Raw genomic sequence first — 23,605 nt, 5'->3', positions numbered from 1 at the left:
GTGTGGTATTAATTGTGGATCTCAGGATGGATCATGCCTCTGTGACATCCTAAAGATCGGGGTTATGCTGTGGCCCTATTATAATCAATAAGGCCTGGTTTCTGACTCATTTCTGCCATCTCAGATCTATAACTTGGCTCTACCACACCCCTCGGGGTATCCAAAACTTCTATCCTTTTTCTATTTTCCTACCTTGAGGCTTCTCGCGGGTTTGGGGAGCCTCAGCATTGCTGTGAGAAGCTAAGATTTTCACAATTGATCATCATGCAATCTGGCTGTTACTGTGTACAGTGTTCTTCTGGGTTCTGTTTATTTTGCTTTGCATCAGTTCATTTAGGCCCTTTCAGCTTTTTCTGAAACCATCTTGCTCATCTTTTCTTATAGCACAATAGTATTCCATCAGCTTCATATACCACATATACAAGTTGTTCAGCCATTCCCCAAATGATGGGTATACCCCACAGTTTCCAATTCTTTGCCATCACAAAAAAGAGCTGTGATTAGTAATTTTTTAAAATAAATTGGTGCATTTCCTTTTTTATGGCCTTTTTGGTATACAGTCCTAGTAGTGATTTTACTGGATCAAATTTTACTGAATTTTATAGCTTTTTGGTCATATTTCCAAATTGCCCTCCAGAATGGTTGGATTAGTTCAGAACTCCACCAATAATGAATCAGTGTCCCAATTTTGCCAATCTTCTTGAAGACATGAAGATTTTGAAAGGACATTTATCTCCTCTCCCCTTAATAGAGAGCAGTCACCTTCTGGTTGCTCAAATATATTTACCTGTCTAGGTTTCTCTTTGACTACTTTGCACTTCTTCTACTCAACTTTGGTATTTTTATCATGTTCGAATGTAGACTGTTCCATTAAAGATCTACTGTAAGATCACACTAGGCATAATACAAGTAATTTTATTCTTAATTGTAAACTTTTACCTTTTGACTTTTAGAAAATTGGATTCTACTCATTGCTACTAGGTCTTACATTATCTTGATTGTAGTTCTTTAATATTTGAATTATTTCTTTTCATCTGCTTAAAGTATTTTTTCTTTGACTTGGAAATGCTATATTTTCGTTAAGACAATCCTAGGAATTTTCATTTTGAGGTTTCAGGAAGTCACTGGGCTATTTTCCTTATTTTTACTTTGCTTTGTGGTTCTAAGAAATTTGGATACTTTTCACTTATGATTTCTTGATAGTTTCAGAGTATTCAAGAATTCTTATATTATTTCTTCTTGAATTCTTTTCCAAGTCAGTTACTGTGACGGAAATTAAGATGTAAAAATGAAATAACAAGTGAAACAAATGCTTCAGAGGAAAGAATTAGAAGGGGAATAAGTAGCTTAGGGCACAGTCTACAAAACTTTGCTCAAGTAGTGGGCCACCAAAAAACTAGAATGGATCAAAGTGAATTCATTAATTCGATGATACAATGAGAAATATTAAAATAAAATCAGAGGACTAAGAAATACAAATACTTTACATTATTTTATATTTCTTAATCATAGCTCTCATTTCCTTTTTTGTGTTTTGTAGTTAGTCCTTTTTTTTTCTCCGAGGAGTTGGTGCAGATTTAGTCTCTTCTAGGTTTTACTTCTTAGTTATTTCTTTGTAGTGTTAGGCTCGTTTCATCCTATGTATTAATTCATGTTTTGGGACCTTGTATCAGAGCTGGGTACCACTCCTTCCCTCACTTTAGAATAGAGTAATCTGGATCTGCTTAATTCTAACTTCAATTTCTTGGCAATGGTTTGGCCCTATTTGTTCCTGACTTCAATCATCTGGGCTCCTGCTACTAGCTTCTATATACTTTTTTTGTGTTGGTGCTCAGTGTGTTGGAAGATGTCAGTGCCCCTGGCTCCAGTTCTGTGGTCTTCTCTTCTTCTGGGACATCCCGAGTCAGAGCATTCTCTGCCCCCTCTCAGGCATCCCTGGTCAGGTCATTGCTTCAGGTTTCTCTCCTTCATCTAAGCTCATGTTAGCTTCTGTAATGGTACCTCTCTTCCAGCGCTTATGGTTTTTTGTCTTTTTCTTTTTATTTTTTTTTAAACCCTTACCTTCCATCTTGGAGTCATTACTGTGTATTGGCTCCAAGGCAGAAGAGTGGTAAGGGCTAGGCAATGGGGGTCAAGTGACTTGCCCAGGGTCACACAGCTGAGAAGCAACTGAGGCCAGATTTGAACCTAGGACCTCCCATCTCTAGGGCTGACTCTCAATCCACTGAGCTACCTAGCTGCCTCCAGTTTTTTGTCTTTTTGTGTACTAGTAGACCTATTTAAGGCTCTAACTCTTGGTTTCTCTTCAGTATCTTGATTTTAATTTGATCTGATTTGATTTTATGTCCTTCTTAGATCATTGTTGGGGAATGGGTGGGAGAATTGGGCTTTTTATGTTCTTTCATGTCACTGGAATAAACAGAAATCTACAGTTTTTTTATTTTAAAAAGTTTTATTTTTAAAAATAATTCTTTTTCTTTTATTTTCTCTTTAAAAAACCCTTACCTTTTGTCTTAGTATCAATTCTAAGACAGAGAAGTGACAAGGTCTTAGGCAATCAGGGTGAATTGACTTGCCCAGGGTCAAAAAATTAGTCATCATTTTTCAATAATCCTTGGCTTCCACAGAATTCTCCTCATAACCAAGATGTGCTGTTAAGCAAAACAGATTTATGAACCATGTCTGAAAGTATTTACCACACTCAGCACATATAGTTCACCAGTTTTCTACTAAAATAAAGGACTATAGGCTATCAAACATGGCCAATGGGTTAGTTTATTTTGCTTAATAGTGCTTTAAATTTATCTGCTCTAAGCTGTGGGCATGTATTTTTTTTTGTCTTAATATTAATAATAATAAATCAAATTAATTCTATATTACAATGAATATATAATAAAATATTATTATAAATAATAATAAATTAAATCAATACATTAAAATAATAAATAATATTTTATTGTTGTTTTTAAAATTTTGGGGGCATCTAAGTTTATTTTAAGCTTTAGCCTTCCCCACACTATGCCTAGGTTTATGCTCTTGCATTTTATTTTCTGCCCCTCTTTCCACACTGGAAAGGAATTTTGGTATGGTGAACTGGGCTTTGGAGCTAGGAAGACCTGAGTTCAAGTCTTGACTGTAGCATATATTGGCAGTGTGACTCTAGGAAAATGACTTTATCTCTTAATTCTCTAGGCAATTTTCTATGACCATGCATTGCAGAGAAGGCATTGGAAAGGAGAATTTCTTCTCTTTGCAGTTACTGATATCAATGAATTCACAGAGCTCTACCTTTGATTTATTTAAAAAATAATCTCTGTAATAATAATAATGGCTAGTATATATATATATGCATATATATATATACATATATATATATATGTATATAATGTTTGCAAAGTGCCCTATAGTTATGACCTCATTTGATCCTCATAGCAACTCTGTGAGGTAGGTACCATTATTATCCCCATTTTATAGATGAGAGAACTGAGACAAAATGAGGTTAATGATTTGCCCAAGAATACAGAGTTAGTAAGTGAGGCTGAATTTAGTCTCATGTCTTCCAGACTCCAAGTCCCAGGCTCTATGCACAATGGTGCCATCCAGCTGTCTTCAAAATGGGACTCACAGTTTCCTTTCAATCCTGTACCCTTTACTTCCTTAAAGAGATTAATTGTAAAGGTATTTCATAGAACCTCCCATTTTTCTTCAGAGATTTCCCTTTTACAGTCTATGCCATGGGAACATTCTGTTCAATAAATATTTATTAGGCCACCTTTATTAGAGTGTGAGACCCTATGCTGGGTGCTCTGTTTTCTCTGTTTTAAAATATGTTTTTGTAAAGACAATCACCAAACATTTATGAACCACTGAGAGCAGAGGGCTGCCCTGTTTTGTGGGGAGAGACAGAAACCCTTATATACTTTCCACTACAGTATGGGGACATCTGTATATGCAGAAAAGATGGAATGCATACACACAAAGATGCCTTTCTCAACGTTTCCTTCTTTAATGAAATTGGAAGTGAAATGGTCACTTTCTTCCAAGGTTCTCGTCATTTTTACCTCCCCAACTGGGTAGTGTCATTATATCTCTAAAGGATCCTAGACATCATTTTGTCACAGAGGCAAAAATATTTTGAAGATGTGTGACTTCAACTATCCAGAACTCTTCTAGACTCTTCTTTCTGCATAGAGAAAAGCATCTTAGGAATTTGTGACTAGCCTTCCTGATGGTTCTGCCTCCTTAGAGAAGGTAGAAGAATGGGGGAAAATGCCGACAGGGAAAAGTTAGTTGGAAGCAATTTAGAGTAATGGAAAGAATATTTTGAGTCAGAAGACCTGAGTTAGAATCTTGGCTCTCCACCTTACCAGCTTGGGGATCATGTAGAAGTGATGTTCTCTCTTCAAGTATCAGTTTCCTCATCTGTCTTGGGACATTTGTCCATGCCTTCTTAGGATAAACAGTGTTTCCACAATCCTATTCCTTTTTTCTTCTTTTAAGAAATTTATACCTTTATCTTCCATCTTAGAGTCACTACTGTGTACTTGTTTCAAGATAAAAGAATGGGAAGGGCTAGGCAATGGGGGTTTAGTGACTTGCCCAGGGTCACACAGCTAGGAAGTGTCCAAGGCCAGATTTGAACTCAGGTAGATGAGTTTTCCTGACTCCAGGTCTAGCATTCTATCTACTGCACTACTTAGCTGCTGTACAAGTATACATAAGCATAGTTACTTCCATTTTACATGGGAGAAAAATATGATTTAGCTGAAATATCTCACTCAAGGTCAAATAGCTAATGATCTAGGATTAGAATCCAGGTCTGATGGTTACAAGTCCAGTGCTATTAGTATATATATATATTTTTGGCCTGAACCACTTTGGCTTGGTTTCAGTGATACCTATGCTGCTATTATTATTATTTACATCTAAGTTATAAAGTTTAAGTTTTACTTTTGTTTACTACCTCTATTCAGTGGATAGTTATATAGATGCCCAAGGACATAAGTATTTTTCATGATTTCTTTCATTGTTTTTTTTTTCTTCTGAGAAATTATTGGGTTCCTCTTTTGCAGAGTGTTCTTTCTATGTTTTTGCCTGTTGTCCTCGAGAGTGTCTGGCTTTACAGTTTTAGCTGGATATTTTTCTTCTTCTTCCCTTAAGTATCCATTTATAGCACTCTTTATCAGGCTAGCGAGTCTCTTGCTTAGCAAGTTTTTCCTCATATTCTCAAGATTAACATCATCCTTTACCCATCATTCTGGTGTAGGAGGCCATGGTCCAGAAAACCAAACTGTTCTGTGATGCCACCCACATGACTATTTCCATCCTATATTCAATCCAACCCAACTGAACCCAACAGGATTTTATTACTCACTTACAACATGCAAGACACTATGCTAGGTTCTTGGGATAAAAAGATAGATATGACAACTCTTCTGCTCCCAAAGAGTTTGAGTCTCAGTTTCCTAATCTGTAGAATGGAGATAATAATAATGCTTCTCTTCAATGCACTCCATCCATGAAGAAGTGCAGTTCTGAGAAGCTAAAATGGCTTGAATTCCTGGCATTTAAGGCTCTTAAATCCAATGCCATGCTGCCTTTTCTCATCTCATCATCTTCCAAATACTCTTTGGCTTTGTCAAACTGAAGTAGGTCCTGACTCTGATTATACCCTGAACTCTGATGCTCTTCCTTATTCCAATCCCTTCTCAAATCGTTCCCCCTTGGACCTCACAAACCATTCTTTATGCATGGCAGCTAGGTGGCTCAGTGGATTGAGAGAGAGCCAGACCTAGAGAGGAGAGGTCCTGGGCTCAGATCTGGCCACAGACACTTCCTAGCTATGTGAGTCTGTGCAAATCACTTAATCCCAATTGCCTGGCCCTTACCACTCTTCTGCCTTGGAAGCAACATGGTATTGATTCGAAGTTGGAAAGTAAGGCTTTAAAAAACTAAACATTCCATGTGCCCTTCTCTAACTAACCATGTAATATTATTCGTAATAGTTGTCTGTGTTGGTGTCTAATCCCTTTATGTGACCAAGAGCTCCATGAAGCAGGGCCTGGGAATAAAAGGAATTTAAGATGTTTATCATTGCTTTCAGGACACCTCATTTCCTGAGGGTGTCCCTAAAGCTTTTTTTTTTTAACCCTTACCTTCTGTCTTAGAATCAATACTGTGTATTGGCTCCAAGGCAGAAGAGTGGTAAGGGCTAGGCAATAGGGGTCAAGTGACTTGCCCAGGGTCACACAGCTGGGAAGTGTCTGAGGCTGGATTTGAACCTAGGACCTCCCGTCTTTAGGACTGGCTCTCAATCCACTGAGCTACCCAGCTGCCCCTGTCCCTAAAGCTTTGAACAATACTTAGCAGCCTGAGTCTGATCCGTTGAATGGTTAGATTTCCCTTGATTTTCTTATCTTTATTGAATTAAGGCATGTCTGCTGAGATTATCAACAGCATAGAATTCCCGTTGAGCGTTGGGTGGGCTTTGGGTCTCTTTTCAAGGACATAGGCTAAGAACGCCAACTGGTTTGAACATGGGCCTCTTAACAGTCATCAATGTGATAACAACTTCCAGTACTTAGTGGCCAGAGTTGTATTAAAAGATGGTTACATTTAGGAATTCCCAATTCTGTACTTCAAAAAAGGAAATTGTTCCTTTAGGAAATCCAAGATTGTGCTAAGTTGAAATGAGCCAATTTAGGGGTTAAAGGTGGAAGCAAGAGAATAGTCTTTTCTCTGGACACAAGGAAAGATCTACATTAAATCCGTTGAACTGAATTGTTATTGCAATGGTTCCAACATTCTTGCCATTTTGAATGAAGTTTTAAAAATGGCATTTTTTTTTAGTGTACTTTGTCATCATTCCAACTGGCTTAGTCCAAATTGCCAATTAATCAATGCAAAGAATTCAGCACCTGTTCTGTACCAGAAATGGTGCTAAGCACTGGACCTGCAAATAGAGAAGTGAGGCAGGACCTGTCCTCAAGGAGCTTATCTTTGATTAATGGCTCATAATTATCTCCTATGGATGTTGGCGTTCCAGATTGTCATTGTAAAACTTAGAATCATAGAATCTCAGGATTGGATGGGATCTCAGAACCAAGCAGTACTTCTAGCACAGGGTCAGAAGCCCCTCTACAATGGAGATCACAGGTTACCTTCTAGTTTTTGTATAGAGATCTTCTTTGGAGCGGATGCTACCACACCTTTAGGCAGCCTATTCTATTTTTTAATAGTTCATGAAATTTGTCCTTATATTAAACTTCAATTTACCTCTGTCCAACTTCTACCCATCACTCCTTGCTTTGCTCTCTGGGACCAAACAGAATGTTTCTGATTCTTTTTCCACACAACAGTGCTTTATATATTTGAAAATAGCTATTTTGTCCCCTATACTCCATCCTGAGTCTTCTGAATGCTAATTCAGCTGATTCTTCGATAACATGAACCTCACTATCTTGGTTTCCCTTTTTTGGATGCTTTCTAGCTTATCAATTTCCTTTCTGGGATTTAAAATCTTTGACCTTAGAGATAATCTAGATTAACCCCTCATTTTCTAGAGGAGGGAACTGAGGCATGGAAAGACAATGTAACAAAAAAAAACCCTCTTACTGTGTATTGGTTACAAGGCAGAAGAGTGGTAAGGGCTAGGCAATGGGGGTTAAGTGACTTGTCCAGGGTCACACAGCAAGGATATATGTGAGGACAAATTTGAACCCAGGACCTCCCATCTCTAGGCCTGGCTCTCAATCCACTGAGCCTCCAAGCTGCTACTATAATGTAACTTTCATAAATCACTGAGGTAGTAATGACAGAACCAGAATTAGAATTCAGGTTTTTGATTCCAAATTTAGTGCTTCCCCCCCTCATTCCAAGTTTTTTTTTTTTAAACTTAGAAAACTCTGGACTCAGTTCTTTTCATTTTGAAGCAAATCAGTGAGTCTGATCATTATATTGAACTTCATTTTCCAACTTTTTTCCACTTGGTGTGTAATATTCAAGGTAGTTTAAACAAAATCAAAGGCAATGTTAATCCTGTGTGTTTTGGTTGAGCTAGGAAAGACCAGCATCACCATGGGGAGTTGGTGCACTACTTATCAACTTCTTCTTTTGAGTGTGTTTTTAACACTTAATTTGAAAATTGGTATTCAGAGTTCACAGGCTGTACAATGGCTCCCCAAATGAATGATGTTTATTTTCCTTTCACAGAAAAATAATTCATTACCATATTGGCAGGCGAGTCTTTTTGAGACGGGTCCCTGCTGATTCGTGGGGTTCTGCAGGTGGTACTTTTTTCCCTTTCAGGGCTTTACCTTCAGGAGAGGGGAAATCATTCTGAAATCCTTTCTTATTGGGTGCCTTGCTCTGGTGATCTGAAAACCCTCTGTTTTTCAGACTATCTCCATTCTAAAGCTGCTCTGTTCCTGCCTGTCACCCCTCCCCTCTCCTCCAGAGCCTTCCAAATCTGGACTCTTACTTGCAAGAAACTAGCAGCTTCCCAATTTATTGGCACCTCCTTGCCTGTGGCATCAGTGGTACAAAACTCATCATTTGCTCCCAAGGTCGACCTTCTCCTTCCCTATAGGACAGACTTTCCATCGTATTGCCAAATTGCTTTGTTATGTGGGTAATATTCCACTTAAACCCATCTTGAACTTGGATAGGGTTTCGTTGTGTCTGACCTAATCTGGACGTTGGATCTGGAAGGAGTTTGTCGCACCATCAGTGTCCCCTTATTCTCCAGATCTGTCCAGTTTCTGTCTCCACTACTGAAGACACAGCCTATCCTGGTCCTCTGGAGATCTGGTTGCCACTTTCTTTGTGACCCTTGACAAGTCACTAATCTCACTTAGACTTGATTTCCTCATCTCTAAAATGGGCATAATAAGACCACTTACCTTATGGAATTGTTGTGAGAACTAAATGAGAGAATATGTAAGAGTGCTTTGAAACCTTTAATGTTTTATATAAGTCAGAGTTATTATTAGCATCTTTTAAAATAAAACCCTCACCTTCCATCTTAGAATCAATACTGTGTAATGGTTCCAAGGCAGAAGAAAGGTAATGGCTAAGGAAAGGGGGTTAAGTGACTTGTCCAGGGTCACACAGCTAGGAAGTATCTGAGGCCAGATTTGAACACAGGACCTCTCATCTCTAGGTCTGGTTCTCAATCCACTGAGTCACCTAGCTGCCCCCATCATCTTTTCTTTATGAGTGACTAGCATCCCTCTCACTGGAGATATGAAAATGGTCAAATCTTTGCTGCTCTGAGGGGAATGTAGAAAGAGTAAAGAGACAAAAGCCTTGGGCACCAGCATCGGATTTGCTGCTAACCAGCTATATGATTTTTTGGCCAATTATTTTACATAATGTGGACTTTAGCTTCCTCATATGTGAAATGGGGATACTATCTGCCTCAATGTACCTTTTTATAGCTAGGGGGTATAGTGAATGAAATGCTGAATTGGGAATTAAGAAGACCCGAATTTAAATCCTACTTCAAATATGTGAAAGGTGTATGATCCTGATAAATTCACTTAGCCGTGGAGGTTTCAGTTTCTTTATTTATAAAATCAAGGGGTTGTACTACCTGGCCTCTAATAACCCTTTCAATTCTAAGTCTGTGATCCTATGAACAAATATGAGGATAGCTAGGTGGAGTAGTAGATAGAGTCCCAGGTTTGGAGCCAGAAAACTCATCTTCCTGAGTTCAAATCCGGCCTTGGGCACTTACTAGCTATGTGATTCTGAAGAAGTCACTTTACTCTGATTTCCTCAGTTTCCCTACCTGTAAAAGAGCTAAACGAGGAAATGGAAAACCACTCCAGTATTTTTGCCAAGAAAACCTCAAATGGGGTTGGACACAAAGAGTTGGTCATGACTGAAATGACCAAACAACATGGACAATTATAATTATGTTTCTTCATATTTAAGAGTTCTAAATAAATGCCATTCTTAATAACAATAAAAATGATAATAATAATGATCCCAGAAATCACATTAAATAATGCCTCAATGTTACAAAGCACTTTATAAATATTATCTTATTTGTAGACATCTCATGTCTTTCTCTCTCTCACATACTTTGTACAGAGGAGCTAATCAAGAAATGTTTGGTGAATGAATAAATGAGCATGTTGTTGAATCCTTTTCTATGTAGTGTCTTTAAATATCTCAAATGCCTTTACAATGTTTTAGATATAAATGGGGAGAAAACTCAGTCAAGAAGCATTTATTAAATGCCTATTATATATCAGGTACTGCACTGACACCAAGACCACTACCACCAATAGCAAATTGAATGCCACTTTACTATGATCAGCAAACTTTGCCCTGAAAAAGAAATGAGAAAGTGACGAGGTGGAGGACTATGGCTACAGAATGTCACATAGACTGTCAAACTCAGTTGATGTGTTGGTTAGTTTTGCTAAAATGCTCCCCCCAGTTTTTTATTCTTTTTATAGGAAATGACTCTCTGGGTAAAGGAAGGGAAGAAGGAGATATATTTGTGCAAGAAGCTGTTAGAAAACCCAAAGACATCAATAAAAATCTAAAAGGAAATGTTTGCTGGGCCACTTTTTCTTCACTTTCTTCCATGCTTGGGTCATTCTTGCAATTCCTCTAATGGCTTCCTTATAGCAGAATGCAGTTGGAATTGTGTTTCCATTTTCTGCCTCAGTAGAAACCATTTTCTTAATGAAAGACATTATCTTCCAGTGAGTTCTTTTGGAAAACAGGTTTTGAAAGTTAGTGGCGCTAGTTCACAAAAACCAACACAAGTTATTTTACACCATAATACTTTGTGAACAGTGTAGTGAGCATTGGATTTAAGTTGTATGTATTTGGTTCTCTACTCTTCCACTTTTCTTTTTTAAAAAATTAGTTTATTTAGTCAATTTAGAACATTATTCCTTGGTTACAATAATCTCATTTTTTCCCCTCCCTCCCCTCCACCTACCCTTCCCACAGCTGACACTCAATTTCATTGGGTATTTCTTGTGTCCTTGATCAGAACATATTTCCATGTTGTTGGTGTTTGTATTAGGATGTTTATTTAGAGTCTACATCCCCAGTCATATCCCCCTCAACTCATGTGATCCAGCAGTTGTTTTTTCTTTGGTGTTTCTACTCCCATAGTTTTTCCTCTGAATGTGGATAGTGGTTTTTCTCATAGATCCCTCTGAGTTGTTCAGGATCACTGCATTGCCACTAATGGAGAAGCCCATTACATTTGATTGTGCCACAGTGTATCCATCTCTGTGTACAATATTCTCCTGGTTCTGCTCCTCTCGCTCTGCATCACTTCCTGGAGGTCGTTCCAGTCTCCATGGAATTCCGCCACTTTATTATTCCTTTTAGCACAATAGTATTCCATCACCAACATATACCACAATGGTGGTATGAACATTTGTTCAGCCATTCCCCAATCGAAGGGCATCCCCTCATTTTCCAATTTTTTTTGACACCACAAAGAGTGCAGCTATGAATATTCTTGTATATGTCTTTTCCTTATTATTTCTTTGGGATACAAAGCCAGCAGTGCTATGGCTGGATCAAAGGGCAGACAGTCTTTTAGTGCCCTTTGTCTTCCACTTTTCTGACTACTGGAACAATTTCATTTGTTGGATTTGGAGTCAAGAAAATATAGTTTCAATTCTTATCTCTAATATTTGTTCATGGCGTGTCCATGGACAAATTGTTTAACTTCTTTGCACCTCAGTTTCTTCATCTGTAAAATGGGCATGATAAGAACCATAGTACTACCTCTAAGGATTATTATGAAACTTTAATGAGATGATGTGGGTAAACTATTATTTAAGTCTTTAAAGCACTACCTAATGACCCATTGATAATATTTCTACCTAGTTCCTACTCTTTATACGTGGCTCCTCCCCTAAGGAAGAGTGTTGTAGGTTTTTTTTTCTCTTTTTACTCTCTAGGGTCAAATTATCACAGATTAGAGTTGGAAAGGACATTGAAGACCATCAAATCCAATCCCCTCAATTTATAGATGCCCAAAGTCATACAAGTATTAGGTGTCATAGGTGGGACATGAACCCAGTTTTTTCTGACTACAAATCCAATGATCTTAACACTGCACCAACCTCCACTCTCTTGGTGACTTCCTAATCTATTACTGGTTCCTTGCTTTTTTTCAACTCGATAGATCCACCCTGAATCCATCTCCTGAACTATAGTTACACATCTCTCCCAATCTCTAGTGGATTGTGGAATTTTGCTATTAGCATGAAAATGTTTAGCATTCCTGTTCTCATCTTATTTTTGCTCCCCAGTATTCAGAATCTTTGGAGAGGCAGAGTAGCCAATTGAAAAGAGTCCTTGGTTCAGAGATAGAAGTTTCAGATTTTTCTGGAGCGAAGATTGTGTTCACTGACCCAGGGACCTTTGCTTGTAAGCTTCTTGGTGGACCGCATTTCTTCCCTAGTCTCCTCTTCAAATCTTACTGCTTCTCTCTCTTTCTCCTTGTCCTCTTTCTCGCTTTACTACTGGTGCCCACGTATATTTCACGAGTTCACTGGATGTGAAATCTGAAGAGAACATTAACCTTGGTTTTCTTTTAAAATGCATTGTCAGAAAAAGAGAAAAAAAATTATATGGGAATGAGGAATAATGCTGGGCTAAACCAACCATTTGCTGGCAAAGGCTTCTCTACAGAGCAACATTTCAGATTTAGAATGAGAGCTGAGAGTAAGTAGTCCAATATCATCTCCATTCCTTTATTTAGTGAAATGCTCATGTCATTATCTTTTTCATAACAATATTTGGTGGAAACTAGTCTGGGATGTTAAGAATGTACTCAGCTCAACAGACTAATCCTGATGGAATGTAATCTCCTTGAGGACAGACACTGTTTCACATTTGTCTTTGCACCTCCAGTGCTTCAATATAGCAAGCACTTGATATAGAACCATAGGTGAATGAACTCCAAGCTAGAAAGTGTTACAGACAAAAGAGTGGTTGCCATAAACTGTGACCGCAAAAATGTGGGTTCAAGACTTTGAATTGCCAAAACTGTAAAGATAATTTTTAGTGTCTTGAGTTAAATCAAAAATAAGTGGTCGCCATGGGAAAAATTCCCAAATATGAAATACCCAAATCATCTGGGTTTTATGGAGATTTAAATTAATACAAATGAAGGAATTAAAAAAGGGAGAGAGACAGAGTAAGAGGAAATAATAGGAAAGGGCCTAGGCCATTGGCCTATGCCTGAGCTTTAAGAGAGACTAGTCAGTCCTTAATCACTCACCACAAGATTTTGTCCCAGGCAAAATTCTAGTGCTCAGAGTGACCCTCCAGTTCAGCTCCTGAGCTCAACTAAGTTCAGCCACCGAGAGACAGAGCTACTCCAACTAGTCTGAGCTCCAACTCAGCTACCAAAGCTGAACTAACCAGAACTCCCTAGAACTGGTTCAGACAGCTCCTTTTAAAGAGAAATTATTCTTGTCACCTCCCCCAAAATTTCACCTCTGCCAATCACAGTAGACACTTTTCCTAGGACAACCCATTCTTAGTTTTTAGTTCTCACCTTCACCGGGTAGATTATATCTTCTGAGTAAGTTCACACCTCTTTGCTAAGCTTGCCCCTTGCAAGTGATTAATTTAACCTTCATAGGTACTTAGCACTCTTTTGTATTAGATCTAAAAATAGACCTCACTATAAGTATGAGTTAAGTACCTTCATTGTTCACTAAGGAGTTTTACAACTTTATGTTCCCCTTAAGGTATGCCTAAATATGGGTGGGGTGCTCAGGGAGGGGTAGCACCCTTGGTATGGAGGGCATGTTGTGCCCTCCTAGGGCAGCTCTCCAGCCACTGACCCCCACCCAACACCCAGCTCTCACTTGTGGCTCCCAGTAGCTGCTAGCATGCAGCAGTGGCCACACCCTAGGCAATGGCTTCGACAAGCCGGCTAAACCTTGTGAGAATAGCCATCAGGTCATCGACCCCTGGTGAACCAGGGCTTTGTTCACCCAGCATGTGAAGTCTGCTTCGGCTGAACAGATGGAAGAAACCAACAAGAAGGTTCAACAGCTGAGAGGGTGACGCAGCAAAGCACTGTAGAGTGCTTAGGGCATGATGGAGCACAAAGGACAACACAGCTATCCAATGCAGCTGAGGAAGTCTCCAGGTGTAACGACTTTTCGTGCCACTGGACCCAGGCTTCCAATGCCGAGAGAGTGGGACTGTCTCTGTGCATCGACTTTTCCACTTAAATCTCTTTCATGCACAAGTGTCTTTGTGCACACTCATCTATTCCAACCCTGCCTACTCATGAGGGTACATTAATAGATGACAATGCACAAAGACAATTGTCATTCTCGGCTTCCAAGAGACTACTACTACATTCCTGACCAAGTATCTCCATTGTTTAAATGGGTATTAGCTTTAAACAAATGTTTTAAGGTAGAGTTTGAGCAGTTTTAAGATTCACAAAAGGACTCCAGAGATTACTAGTCCAACCTTTTTATTTTCTATATGGGGAAACTGAGGCTCAAGAAAGTGCGGTGACTTTACAAAGGTCAAATTAGTTGTGTCAGAGAAAGAATTTGAATCCAGTTTTTCTGACTGGAGCCAATAGTCTTTGTTGAATTGAGAACTTCTCAGAACAAAGTAGGTAAATGCATAAAGTATAAAGGAGTACATAGGAAACATATTACATGGGAATAAAAATTCAGGATGTCCCAAAATTCTTAGTGCAGGTTTGAGCTTCAGTATTTTAAGTAGGGGGTTACTCAGATTTTTATTTATTTAACTTATTAAAGCTTAAAGTTGTACAAATACTTTTGGAACACCCTATATTAAAAAAAAAAGTTCAAAGATTCCAGTTAAGACTCCAAAGACTCCAAAGTTAAGTACACCTACTTCAAGGAGACAACTTTGGAGCTAACATGTGGAATAGAGTATGTATTTTTTGAAGAAGAAAACATCCAAAAAAATGGAACTTAAGAGCTGAAATTCCCAATATTGTTGTTCAGTTGTATTTAGTTGTGTCTGACTCTTTATGACCCCATTTGGAGTTTTCTTGGAAAAGATACTGGAGTGGTTGGGCATTTCATTCTCTAGTACATTACAGATGAGGAAACTATGTGACTTGCCCAAGGTAACACAACTAGTAAATATCCGAGGCCATATACAAACTCAGGGAGAGTTTTCCTGATTCTAAGTCTGGTGCTTTATCCACTGTGTCTCCTTGCTGCCCTAGTTTCAAATACAACCTCTTTTCTCTGTTCTTTTTATATGGAAATGCTCTGGTTAGTTAGTATTTTCAAGGTCAGAACAATAGGAGCAACAACAATGCCTCCACCTCACTCTATATCCTGGGTTGTACATGGAAGGAAATCTTGGTTGTCATTTTGGAGAATGTTTGCTGGATGGTGGTGGCACTAGGCAGCTGTTTCGAGGCCTCGTGTCTCGTCAATGGTGAAACTTTCTATCCTTCTAAAACCTTGCTAAATGTACATCCTCGATATCCCAACACATAAGTACTTGCTATGGGAAAAGTGTCATGTTCAAAACTGAGGGTGCATGAGGGAAAATGGCCTAGTCCTTTCTCTCCGGGAGTCTGCAGTCTACCAGGAGGGACAGGGCACATATACATAAGTATTATGATATGATAGAACATGATATAGGGCCTAAGGAGAATTTGACTGAGTGCCAAATTGAGGAAAGGGACATAACTTTTATGGAGGGGCTGGTGGTGGCAGGAATTTTGGTATCAGGGAAGCTTTCTTGAAGGGAGCAGGCATCTGAGTTGGGCCTTGAAGCCAAGGAAGGATTTCAAAAGATGGAGAAGGTGCTAGCGGAGGAGCTGAATTAAATGACAAATTCTGATCATTCCATTTTGGTGGACATTTTGGTTGCTCAAGGGAGGCAGGAAAAGAACATTTGTGTATGATATCCTGACAAAATCAGCTTAAGAATAAATACATTTAATCTACTAAAGGAGGAAGGCATAGACTGCTCAGAGAGTGCTAGAGAGAGATTGGAGGCAAAAGTCTGGCAAAAGCCAAAGGTGGGAATAGATGCAATGCATTATTGTCCATCAGCCCCCTTTACATAGCTATTCTTATGGATTTGAAGGCTGTAAATAAGAAATTATAAACCGTACAACCAGTTATGAAGCAATTATGCATAAAAACTGTGGAGGACACATGTGACAGAAAGGTGGATTTTGTGAGTTCTTTATGTAAGGTAGAAATGAATCACCAATAGTCCTTGTTTTGAGCAATTTGAACACAGGAGTCAGAAGACATAACAAGAATCGTTCCATAGGGAAGAAAGTATACCCAGTATGGCAGGTTTTGAGCCCAGCTGACTGACAGTCATGTATGTGAGGAACTGTTTGATTGGAGGCAAGTTCTGTTGGAAATTGATTGGAGGAATGCTGAATGCTTCTCCTGTGTGAGGAATTGACCAGATTTATTTCCATTTGCCATTTCATCTCTCTATACCTGGGAGAGATTAAATCTCTCAGGGGCTTCCCTGTGTTTCCCTTTACTGTCATCTGTGACACGAGAGGGAGAAATAGAGGAGGAAAGAGGATTAACATTGACTTTATTGTGAGTTAGATCGATAGAAGAAGAGGCATAACTTTGCCGATAGATGATTAGAGAGAACAGAATTATCTGCTTTTGGAAGAGGAGGTTGGGGAAAGACTTCATGACTTTCACTATCTTCAGCTTGAGAGAGGAGAAACACCAAAGGGATCTGCCTATACTGTTCTTTATTTCCTTCTATGGATTGAGAAGGGGAAACCTCTTGTACCAATAGAGAGCAGATCTGATTAGCTTGGAAGGTTCCAAACTTAAAGGAACTGTTCTTTCATTAGAAGAATATAGTGCTGATATTTTTTTTCTAAAAGAACATACTTTCTCAGTGCTTTGACATTTCACATTTCTATGTGAAAAGAGCTTGACAATGCTACAACATCCTTAGACTAACAGAGAAAAGTTCTTTTTTTTTTGACTAGCAGGTGATATGAGATACAGAATACTTCCCCAAAAGATCATAGACATTAAAACCTTCAGTTCAGAGTTGTGAGTTTCCCCAAGCATGTGAATCTCCTTACTCACATGCCTCAGTGTTAGGTTTTTGTGTGTACCCACTCTCCAATCTCCGCCATGGTCTTGGTGTGCATGGAGAGTGTCACTCGGGTTCATGGGAAGGCCGTTATATTTTGGTTATTACTTCTTTTGCCTTTGATTTAGTGAAAGTTATCCCCACTGATTCTCACACATGAAATATTTACTAAATCATAAAGCAAAAGAAAGATGAATGTTTGTAAGTGGTCTAAGAAAGGTGTCATGCTCATCACCTTCTGTTCTTTCCTCCTTACTGTTACCATGAAAGTATGAATGAAAGGGGGCTACTTAGGACCAAGGACCATTTTGTAATTTTGCTTATTTCATTGATTGGGGCAACCCCAAATCCCAGGTAATCTGTACATCATTCATGAGCCATTTTGAATGTAGCTGGCCTTTTCCTTAGTAAGTACAAGTTGTCTGTCAGGGTGTAAGGGAAAATTTTCCTTGTCAGGAATTTCACTCTCCTGGCATAGCTTTCTAGGACCCAGGGTCATCATCATAACAGAATGAAGCACCAGAGTAGGGTTTTTGTATGATTTAATGCATTTTTAACCATATAAAATGCAGACTAAAAGTGATAAAAATTGGAGTTGAAACCTCTCTCTTGCTGAAACTTTTACTTTTAGTGGAATGATATATTCCACTAAGTCATATGCATTTCTTATTTTTCTGTTCTTCTTTTGCTATAGCTATAGTAAATTAGAAAGCATCGCATTAATCTTTTATTTATTTTATTTTATTTAGTTTCCCTTAAAATACCTTGTATGGTATAGTGAAGGTATGGAGGTGATATGAGAAAGAATCTTTTTTTTAGAGGGGAGAGAGACTACAGGGACTAGAGCTCAGTTCAGTCCTATTCAGTTCCATCCAAGAAACATTCATTCAGCACCAGTGGTATACCAGACAATATACTGTTCACTTGAGATGCAAAGACAAAAAAAATTATCTCTGCCATTAAGGAGCTTATATTTTCCTGGGAAAAAGGATAGGAATAAAGTAATAGCTAAGCATTTATTAAGGATCTACAATCTATCTAAAAGTAGAGTTTTAATACTTAGCAATTCAGCTCAAGAAAGGACCTCAGTATCTGGTACCTTTTTTGCCAGAAAGTCTTCAGAGTCTTCCCAAGACAATTCAGATGGAAGTGGCCCAGTGGTTTCCAGATTTCATAGGCAAAAACAGTGAGGTCTGTAGCTACAATGGCTCTGTAGCTTTTCAGTTTGGTAGGTAGCCTAATACTTCTTTATCTCCCACACTTTTCTTCAGGGCCTTCCAACACTGAGCTAGCTCTGGCAATGCATGCATCAACATCATCAATTATGTGCACAGTCCTGGATTGGCCACCATATTTGAATGCCAAAGCTATGTTTGCCTAACAGACTATTTTACAGAGGACTCACACAACACATGTACTCACACAGAAGTCAGAAGTGATACAAAGATACTCTAAAGATCTTGAAGAACTTTGGTATTAATTAATTGATATCAATTAATTCAATAAGATGTGGAAGACATGGGCACAAGACCATCCAGCATGATGTGCTCATATCAAAGACAGCTTTGTGCTTTATGAGCAAAGTAGAATTGCAGTAGCTCAAAAGAAACATGTGATACCCAAATTGTGACATCTCCAACCCAAATGTTCATATAGACTATTGTCTGACATGTGGTAGAGGTATCTGAGTTCATAGTTGGACAAAGTATATATTGACTCAGACATAACGATGCCATTTTGGTCCTCTTTGAGTAGAAGGACATCAACCAACCCTAATCTATCTGTACACAGCTAAATAAACCCAAGTTAATCTATGGGGGTGGGAAGATCATCTGAAGAAATTAGAACTGCTAGTTAGCATCTGAACTGAGTCTTGAAAGATCATAGGGATTCTGAAAGCTGGTCTTAGAGGGAGAGCATTCCAAGTATGAGGAATCGCAGAACTGAGTGAAAGTTCTTCCCTCCCTCCCTCCCTCCTTCCCTTCCTTCCTTCCTTCCTTCCTTCCTTCCTTCCTTCCTTCCTTCCTTCCTTCCTTCCTTCCTTCCTTCCTTCCTTCCTTCCTTCCTTCCTTCCTTCCTTCCTTCCTCCCCCCTTCCTTCCTTCCTTCCTTCCTTCCTTCCTTCCTTCCTTCCTTCCTTCCTTCCTTCCTTCCTTCCTTCCTTCCTTCCTTCCTTCCTTCCTTCCTTCCTTCCTTCCTTCCTTCCTTCCTTCCTTCCTTCCTTCCTTCCTTCCCTCCTTCCTTCCCTCCTTCCTTCCTTCCTTCCTTCCTTCCTTCCTTCCTTCTTTCCTTCCTTCCTTCCTTCCTTCCTTCCTTCCTTCCTTCCTTCCTTCCTTCCTTCCTTCCTTCCTTCCTTCCTTCCTTCCTTCCCTCCCTCCCTCCCCCCTTCCTTCCTTCCTCCCTCCCTCCCCCCTTCCTCCCTTCCTCCCTTCCTTCCTTCCTTCCTTCCTCCCTCCCTTCCTTCCTTCCTTCCTTCCTTCCTTCCTTCCTTCCTTCCTTCCTTCCTTCCTTCCTTCCTTCCTTCCTTCCTTCCTTCCTTCCTTCCTTCCTTCCTTCCTTCCTTCCTTCCTTCCTTCCTTCCTTCCTTCCTTCCTTCCTTCCTTCCTTCCTTCCTCCCCCCCTTCCTTCCTCCCCTTCCTTCCTTCCTTCCTTCCTTCCTTCCTTCCTTCCTTCCTTCCTTCCTTCCTTCCTTCCTTCCTTCCTTCCTTCCTTCCTTCCTTCCTTCCTTCCTTCCTTCCTTCCCTCCCTCCCTCCCTCCCTTTCTTCCTCCCTCCCTCCCCCCCTTTCTTCCTTCCTCCCTCCCTCCCTCCCTCCCATTCTCTCTCTCTCTCTCTCTCTCTCTCTCTCTCTCTCTCTCTCTCTCTCTCTCTCTCTCTCTCTCTCTCTCTCTCTCATAAATATACAACAAGAATGATTTACAAATGAGATTCCTTGGAATTTTTGGTTTCACCCCTCCAAAGCAGGTCTTGATTCCATAAAATTAGTGGTTATTTCAATGTCCTCCTGGTTCTGCTCCTTTCATTTTGCATCAGTTCCTGGAGGTCGTTCCAGTTCACATGGAATCCTTCCAGTTTATTATTCCTTTCAGCACAATAGTATTCCATCAACAACATATACCACAATTTGTTTAGCCATTCCCCAATGGAAGGGCATCCCCTCATTTCCCAATTTTTGGCCACCACAAAGAGTGCAGCTATGAATATTCTTGTGCAAGTCTTTTTCCTTATTATCTCTTTGGGGTATAAACCCAGCAGTGCTATGGCTGTATCAAAGGGCAGACAATTTTTTAGTGTCCTTTGGGCATAGTTCTAAATTGCCTTCCAGAATGGTTGGATCAGTTCACAACTCCCCCAGCATGCATTGCTTGATTATTAAGAGTTTAATGATAAAAGTTCTATGACATGCTTTAATTTAGCACATCAACATTTTTCTCATATGCTGCTAAAATGGGAAAGGGAGAGGGGGTTCTTCACTCTCTCACTGGAGAGTATTATGATCCCTAGATGTGGTTTCATAGCTTATTTGCTCTGGGAAGAGGAAGTGCACAAATGTTTCTTGAAGGCTCCATGCTTACTTTTGTCACTGAAATGCCAGGCTTTGGATCTTTACAAAAAGGAGACACTGAATTGATCTTCTAGGCTGGAGCTGGTAATATGACCAATTATGCCTAAATATCTCTATAGAGGGAGAACTGAGTCTTTCCCACTAACAAAATATCATGAGAGCAGCCACTTTTTCCCATAAATTGCATGCTTCGATAATTGGAATTTGAGAGGGTTTTTAATGGTTCTCCCCAAAGCTTTCCCATTGTGATTTAAAAGAGTAAACTCACTATAATTTATTCTTTTAAGGCACCAGTGCATATTAAAGTGTGACAGTATTTTTTAATGAAGTGTGTTCTTTTTGTTGGGATGGGAACCAAAAATTGCTTCTTATCCATAATTCAACTTGTAATTGTCCATGTAATACTAATGACAGCAACAATCACATTCTGGGGTTATGCTTTAGCTGCCAACTTCTTATCATTGTAACCAATTTTTTTTCTCATTTTATAGACAGATAATGAGTTGTCAGTTGCTAGTTCCATATCACAGATGTTAGAAACTGAGGACTGGAAAGCTGAATGACTTTTTCTTCCTGCCTAGGATTATAAATATTAGTTCTGTTGGGGGAACTTAGAGATGATCTAGTCCAAAATTGTCATTTACAGAAGAGAGAGAGAAAGGTCTTGCCTAAGGTCACATAGCTAGCATGTGACAGTCATGTCTTGAACTCAGATCATTTGACCTCCCCAGTCAAAGGGGCTTTCTATTACACCACAGCTTTTCTCCAAATAATAAATAGTAGGATTGTTACATTTAGAGGCCATCTGATTCACTCTTCTTAGATTATAGATGAGAAAACTGAGAGCAACTTGTTTAAGGTCTCATGGGTATTAAGTATCAAAGGTGGGATTTGAACTCAGATCCTCTGATTTCATAGTCAATACATTTTGCCGCATATCTATTTGTTTGACTTCTTGATTGTTTTTTTTTGTTTATACTTTTCAGTTTCAGAAGACATTCGAGTCCCTAAAAAATGCATCCAACAAGTCTGACCTGCAGAAGAACTACCAGAAACTTGGCAAGGAGCTAGAAAATCTAGATTATTTGGCTTGGAAACGCCAGCAGGTAAAGAGGACAAACCATGAACAATGGGAAAGTGGAATATTTTGTATGTTCTTGAATGTGTTAATTGGTTTTTGTCCTTATCAATATCCTCGGAGCAAAGCGGACATGGCAGTGATGGTTCCCAGGAACTTGGCTCAATGATACATGAAAGGAGAGAGTATCATATCAACTCGGTGTGCCAATTCAGTGTCATTCTGAACCTCTTTCTGGGTTTACATATCTCTCATCGTTTATTCTGTTCCCCCTGCCAATCTATAAGGGTCTAGTTACTCACATGGCTGCTCCACTTAAAAGGCAAGAAGATTTTTGCCTGTTATTGACCAGATTGAATCTATCTTTGGGACTTATTGAAGGTCAATTTAAGGAGAAAAAAATCATAGGAAGATTTGTATGTGTGCATACAAAATAAAGAAAGAAAATCATGTTGAAAAAGGTTGCCCTGATGAGTTAACAATTAGTGGGTTTGATTTACCCTTGAATCTAGATAAATTTGGGTAAATCGGGAAATTTAAGCAGAACCTCCAGTATCTTAGAGTTGTAAAATAGTCCTTCTGAGTCCTTGAAGCATCAACAAAACGTCTTTTCTGAGGCATTTATGTTCTTCCTTCTCTATGCTCCATATTAGAATGAAAAAGGAAAAATTGACTTTATGGGGATTGTTGGAAGCCAGGACTTGGTGGTCATAGTCTATTGAAATTTCTATGCTTCCTGTTCACATTCACAGTGGTGGTGAATGCTGAAATTCTGCACTGTTTGCGTGTGGGATTCACTGGAGGGATGCCACTGGGACTCGTTGGTTTGTTTGTTGTTTTTTTTTTTTTTTGCTTTGGCTTCTTTGGTTTTAAATCACCACTAGGTGGCAGGGTTGTCCAACACTTCAATTTCTATTGAGTCCTCTAAGCCCAGGCCGGTTGCTGTTTAAATTAGAAAATGTATTAGATTGCATGAAATTTGGGAATGTGTGCAGTGATGGATGGCATCTAGAAACATGACTAATTGGCTTGCCTGCATGGCCAGGCGCTGAGTTCATTACTAAGGAGAGCTTACTTTAACATAGGGATAAACGTTACTGTTTGACTGGCATGGCCTGGCTCCAAGTTCTGGTCCCACTGGAGAAGCCCTTTCATAACAACGATTCCTATTCTTAGTAATTGGTCATTATTGTTCATTCTAGGACAATATCCTTTGGAAGGGGGTTTGCTTTTGCCTTTCATTTGGATCTCCAATGCTAAACCAAGAGCCTGGCTCATTGTAAATGTCTACTAAATCCTTGTTGATTGATTGATGGAGGGATGGGAGGATTGTATGCTTGTGGTAGTCCTAGTCTTACTTCTGAGAAAAGATTAATATCAGAGCTGCTTAGGTTTAAATGCAAATCGATAAGGCATAGAAGATAAAAGAGCTGGCTTTGGAATTAGGAGGCTCTGGATTCAAATCCTGTCTCTAACACAAGCAAGCAACATGATCCTGGGCAAATTACTGAACCTCCCAGTGCCCTAGGCAACTCTTCAAAACTATAAATTATACCAGAATTGCTGATCTGCATCTGTGGAGTGAATTTTCTTTACTTAACTTTGAGAAAATCATAGTTCTAGACCAAAAAGAAAAACTTGTAGCTTTATTATGAGAACTCCACCCTGCAGGTCTTTACTTTGTAGCAAAAGATCATAGAATTAGAGCTAGAAGGGAACTTAGCTTCCATTTTGTCCATCATTCTTATTTTAGGGATGATGAGATTGAAGTGTGGACATGTTAAGTGACTTATGCAGGGTTACACAGGCAGTAACAGAGGTTGGATTTGAACCCACATTCTGTGACTTTATATCCAGTACT

At 39.2% G+C, this 23,605-nt stretch overlaps 1 protein-coding gene across 5 annotated transcripts in view; it reads left to right on the top strand.

Annotated features, from left to right (window-relative positions):
- The window catches only part of CTNNA3 (catenin alpha 3), a 2,164,949-nt gene that overhangs the window by 142,433 nt on the left and 1,998,911 nt on the right, over positions 1–23,605 (top strand). For all 5 annotated transcript variants that reach the window (XM_056819226.1, XM_056819225.1, XM_056819230.1 and 2 more), the window contains exon 5: positions 21,653–21,772. In XM_056819226.1, coding sequence (XP_056675204.1) covers positions 21,653–21,772 — 120 coding nt within the window. The remainder of the gene's footprint in view (positions 1–21,652; positions 21,773–23,605) is intronic.

The sequence above is a fragment of the Monodelphis domestica genome, chromosome 1 (assembly GCF_027887165.1).
Source record: "Monodelphis domestica isolate mMonDom1 chromosome 1, mMonDom1.pri, whole genome shotgun sequence".
In the NCBI taxonomy this organism is placed as follows: Eukaryota; Metazoa; Chordata; class Mammalia; order Didelphimorphia; family Didelphidae; genus Monodelphis; species Monodelphis domestica.
This window is presented reverse-complemented; position numbering and strand designations above follow the sequence as displayed.